This window comes from Rhizopus microsporus (genome assembly GCF_002708625.1).
Source record: "Rhizopus microsporus ATCC 52813 unplaced genomic scaffold scaffold_27, whole genome shotgun sequence".
Lineage (NCBI taxonomy): Eukaryota > Fungi > Mucoromycota > Mucoromycetes > Mucorales > Rhizopodaceae > Rhizopus > Rhizopus microsporus.
The window spans coordinates 4,644-9,821 of record NW_019671942.1 but is presented as its reverse complement, the minus strand read 5'-3'; the positions used below and the strand labels follow the sequence as shown (position 1 = coordinate 9,821).

Here is a 5,178-nt window from a genome sequence, read left to right as displayed (position 1 = left end):
GAAAAGAGAGCAACGTGTATACACTGCAAAAAAAAGACTAACGATAGTAAAAAGAAGTATAGCTTTATAGTTGTCATTACTAACTTTTTTAATTAGCTTCTTTCAAAGTAATTGTACACGACTCATTGGCTTTCCAGGAAAAAAGTATCTAACCTTTTGTTGTTGTAACTAACCCTTTTACTTTATGTAGTGTCAAAGACGACTTTCAGAGCAAATGTAAACGCTTCATTGGCTTTATGGGTAACATCATATTAAACTTTGGGGCTCTCATTACTTTTTTTTTTTTCTTTTAAAAGCATAGTTTTATTTTCTTTATTGCTTGGTATAAAGATATATTTAGTCTAAAGTGGCTCTTTACTAAGGTTTATTATAGATTCTTCCTTTAACAATCTAATTGGTAATGAAGCTCCCATCCTTCTGCATCACTAAAAGGCTGTGCTCTGATTCCTTCAGGTAAAGTTCGGTGTTTTACTTTCTTTTACCTTTGACGTTGTCTTTGTTATTACAATACTTTTTCCTCTTCTTTTCTTTGTACCCTCGGAGTCATGATGCTTTCCATGGAATTCCATCTGCCTCTCAATTCTTTTTTACTTTCAAGATTTCTTCCTTTTATTACAAAAATAACTTTGTAGAATAACCTTTGCTATTATAAACAAATAAAATACATGTAATTCATAGATTCAAATATAATTCCTGCCTATTTCTACGTATCATTTGAGTCATCCGGAATGACCCTGTATGTGTAATAACCGTATATGCCACCTTGATACCATGTATGATTGGTTCAGAAAACCGTAAATATTTCCGTGAGTTCTTCCAAAAAGCCGTGGACGATCTACATAAAAATGTCCATATTCACGGTTCCTTGCGCCATAGTGTAATTCAATTATTGTCATTTACTTGAAACGAAGCCAGCAGGGTTCTAAACATAAATAAGAGCTAGTAAACGACATAAAGAGACAGAAACAATCTTGTTTAAGCAGTTATACTGTCTACAAGAAATAAAATAATTGATGTTTTATTAATTCTAATTGTAAACGTGCAGATTCCAAATACTTCATTTGAAATGTTAAGAAGAGAATGAGAAAGAAAGAGAAAAAGAAGAGAAGGGATACCCTTGTTTATATAGAATTCTATGGAACTTTATTACTAAAAATAAAAATAGAACAGTATGTAGGATTTCTACGGTTTTTGACAAAAAACTGTAAATTTCAAATTTACGGTTAATAAGTCATTACCGTAGAAGTGGAAGGTGCTAGGCCATGACCATCAGGATTATTCCTAGTTATTATCACCATACGCATCAGAGTTACCGTCTTCATTTTCATTCTATACATTAAAGAAAAAACAATTAATAACATTTCAAGTGTTTTTTTTAAAAATAAGTATTACTACCTCATCATAATTCTTTTTAGTAGCTTGCTTTCTGGTTCTACATCTATCCGATAGTAATCCCTTAGCAGCCCACAATCTGATGCATCTGTAGATGTTCCAGCCCTTGTCCTTGGCAAGTTGCTCTAGCCTCATGGTATAGTATGTCCTTTGATCGTCAGACAGATCACTCCAATTCAGCTTACCGTAGAAGCCATCATTTTTCATTTCAATATATACATCCCTTGCAAGCTGTTGTAACTGTAAAATGGTCTTTTTTCTGAACTTCTCATCAAGGAGCTGTTGTTGTTCTTCAAAATATAATCTATCTATTAATGCTGCTAGTCTATCGTTGAATGATACTTTTTTTTTACTGTATCGCTGCTTCTTCTGGTTCTTGTATCTGTTGTAGGAAGTCTATTTCTAGCAGTTATAGCTACTTCTTTACTGCTTTTAATATCTCTTTGTCCAAGTATGTTTCTGTTAGAAATCAAAATTCTCACTCTTTCTTCTAATGACAGCTGCTGATTATTCACTATAAAGCAATGACAATATTCTAATTGGTATACAAGCAACCAAGTAACTGTCTTTTTTTTACGGTAAACTTACTGTTTGCAGTGTTTGAAGAAGAGGAGTTTGGTAGAGACATTGTTGTTCATTGCTTCTTGAATTGCCCTAGTCTCATTTGTAAGGGCATTAACACTGTTTTGTAACTGCGTAACAGTGGAAGCCAGGCGCATAACGTTTGCCATAATTGTGTTGATGTTTTCTTCCATTTTGCTAGTGTTGCTAGTGTTGTTGTTGTTTATTTGAAATTGTAATTTAACGATGTAAATAATTCACGGTTTTTGTGAACTTTGAATTTTTTGAATATGTTGGAAAGAAAAGATGTTCAAAGTCCTATTTCCTGTCTTCTTTCCAAAAAGAAATTATTTTTCACCAAAAAAAAATGATGAGGACAGTAACAATTAAGCAACAGCAGCAAATGACGAAGGAGATTGAAGAACAGTTGGGAAATGGAAGGTTCAATTACTTGAGAGTGGTTTATCCAAAGGACAGCAATATTCACACACAAGAGAGAATATTAGAAAATAGTTTTATATCTCACAAGATAGACGGACGCTTTTTTTCCCTTTTTCTTCCTACAAATAAATCAGGTAAAGCAAGAATCAATTCAAAAGGTGAGATGAAAGTATGAAGCCAAGTACAGAACTGGAAATAGCGTTGGTTATATCAACAAGCAATGAACAACAGCAAAGAGTGATGTTTTAGCTTGAAATGTATGGAAAATCAAAAAAGAAAAGAAAGATGAAGGAAATTATGCGAATGACTGAATTAACACAATTGAGGTATGATTCTTTATCTGTTGGAAGCGTATTTACTGTTCAACCTTTTACTAATAAGGTTGTATTAGCTTATGTTAGGGCATGGAAGTTGTTGCTGAAAGTAGAAAGAAATGTTTATGTATGAATTAAAGGCATGGATTGGATTGTTGGAAAAGGAATACTGTAAATCTTTAAGGTAAGAGCTACTAGTGAGTGAATAAAAGAAAAAAAGAGTGAGATATTGTTTAAACTACGTATGCTTGGGACTACAACAGATGTAACTATTGGAATTACAAAAAGATGTAAATGAATAGAAAATGTTGTCACAAGGATAGATTCAATAAACATATCTACTATAACACACAACACATAACACACTTATAACACACTTATAACACATCACTCTAATATACATAACACACTTAACACACTTATATATATAACACACTTAACACACTTAACACATAACACACTTATATAACACATAACACATCACTCTATAACACACTTATAAGACACTTATATAACACATAACACATAACACACTTATAACACATAACACATAACACACTTATATGTACTGGAATTAGAAAAAAAAATATGCAACATCACATGATTTGACTGCCTTTTTATAATGCTTTTTTTTTTCCGAATCGAACATCGAACCTGCGCGACAAGCACTTGGTTCCTGAAAGTGCATGCATGAGCTTTCTTTCCTTTCTTTTCGAATATAAACATTTCCCCTTTTCTCATCGCATTAAGCGTTTCTTTTCTTTACTCATCGTATAAACATTTTGAACTAATTTGGTATGAATAATGTTTCTTTTGATTCGAATATGTCTGCTAACATTGTCGCTCATTAGAACAATGGAAAACAATACTTCTAGAACAACTATATGCTCCTCCTGTGTTGCGACATTGCCAGCAGATTCACGCTATTGCAGCTGCCAAGCGTGTAGAGAAAGAGTTGCAGCATCACGCCGCAGACGTCGAGCTGAACAAGAAGAGCAGGAAGGCAGCCCAGTAAGACGTAGGGGAAGACCTAGAGTAGAACCTTCTCAGACTATTCCTACTGCCTACATCTCGCAGCTTTCTCGCCTTCGTCCTTTGGACCTTGGACGTATGGACAAGGAATGCTCACACTGCCACGCCTTGCGCTGGATCGATGAAAGGCAAGAGACATCTTCAATGAGAAATCCTAGCTGGGAGTCATGTTGCAAGCAAGGACCAGTCCAGTTGCAACTATTACCTGATCCACCTGAGTACTTGAAGGACTTGCTCGAACGTACGGACACTCAAGGCAGTCACTTTAAGGACAACCTTCGCCAGTACAACGCTGCCTTTGCCTTTACTTCGTTGGGCTGCGATATTGTTTCGCCTGAGGATCGTGCCAGCAACAGCAGCAGCAACAGCAACAACAATAACAATAGAGGTGGATTAAACGCCTTTCAGATCCATGGCGCACTTTGCCACCGTCAAGGCCCCTTGACTCCAGTTGAAGGCAGTGAGCCTTCCTATGCCCAGCTGTATATATTTGATCCTTCCTATGCCGCTGAAAGAAGACAAGCACGAAACAGCAACCTTGATCCTGAGATCATTAGGGAGCTTTCGGTCATGCTTGCCCAATGTAACCCCTTTGCGCGTATATATCGCCATGCACACGAGATATTGAGCAACCATGAGAGCAGCAACACTGTCAGTGATGGTAATGATCAAAGAGAAGTCAGTGCGCCATACATCATTATCAGCCCATCAATGAGAATGCGTTTGATTGAAGGAGGTGATAGGCGTATTCAGAATTTTCCAACAATGGAAGAGGTTGCTGCTGTTATCCCTATTGAGTATAGTGATAGAAGTTTTCGTGATATTGTTCTTACCTTGAGAAGCAATAGCGGTCTTCGTCAAAACACTGGATTTGAGCAACACTTTCAGCGTATCAGCCAGGCGCATGCTGCATACATGCCAACACACTATGTGCTTTTATTTCCTCATGGAACATATGGATGGCATTGGGGCCTGCAACTTTCATTGCCAACTGTCAACATTAGTATTCCTTCTACTACTACTACTACTACTACTACTACCGTCGAAGATCATCTTCTTCCTATACGAGAAAGGGACAGAGTACCTCAACGCGCATACTATAGATTTAGATTGCATTTGAGAGGAGAGCATGAATTCCCTGCTATCTTTTATGCTAAAAAGCTTTTTCAGCAGTTCCTGGTAGATGCGTGGGCCATCTGTGATCAGAACAAGTTAGACTGGATTCGTCACAACCAAGATAGGCTTCGGACTGATGTTTATAACGGATTAGCAGATGCTATTGCTGAAGGCGACCAAGTTAATGCTGCTAATTTGGGACGTCGATTTATTTTACCAAGTAGCTTCCATGGCGGCCCTCGATTCATGGCCCAATTGTATTATGATTCTATGGCCATCGTCCGTCATTTTGGGAAGCCATCTTTGTTTATCACCTTTACGG

General features: G+C 36.7%; 3 protein-coding genes across 3 annotated transcripts; 2 read left to right on the top strand and 1 right to left on the bottom strand.

Moving 5' to 3' along the window:
• Nucleotides 1-1,281: 1,281 nt before the first annotated feature.
• RHIMIDRAFT_248042 (uncharacterized protein) lies at nucleotides 1,282-2,147 on the bottom strand (the record flags this gene model as incomplete). The annotated part of the gene is made up of 3 exons (XM_023610472.1): nucleotides 1,282-1,329; nucleotides 1,396-1,774; nucleotides 1,981-2,147. The coding sequence occupies 3 exons, from the start codon at nucleotides 2,145-2,147 to the stop codon at nucleotides 1,282-1,284; spliced, it is 594 nt and encodes a 197-aa protein (XP_023461725.1).
• A 113-nt stretch (nucleotides 2,148-2,260) lies between these two features.
• On the top strand, nucleotides 2,261-2,733 carry RHIMIDRAFT_79675 (uncharacterized protein). The gene has a single exon (XM_023615710.1). It carries the CDS (start codon nucleotides 2,321-2,323, stop codon nucleotides 2,567-2,569), a length of 249 nt encoding a protein of 82 aa, XP_023461724.1. The 5' UTR covers nucleotides 2,261-2,320; the 3' UTR covers nucleotides 2,570-2,733.
• A 1,151-nt stretch (nucleotides 2,734-3,884) lies between these two features.
• Nucleotides 3,885-4,703, top strand: RHIMIDRAFT_231324 (uncharacterized protein; the record flags this gene model as incomplete). The annotated part of the gene is made up of 3 exons (XM_023607692.1): nucleotides 3,885-4,051; nucleotides 4,091-4,422; nucleotides 4,477-4,703. Coding segments are annotated over 3 exons (726 nt in total), but the record flags the coding sequence as incomplete, so codon positions are not given.
• Between the last annotated feature and the right edge of the window lie 475 nt (nucleotides 4,704-5,178).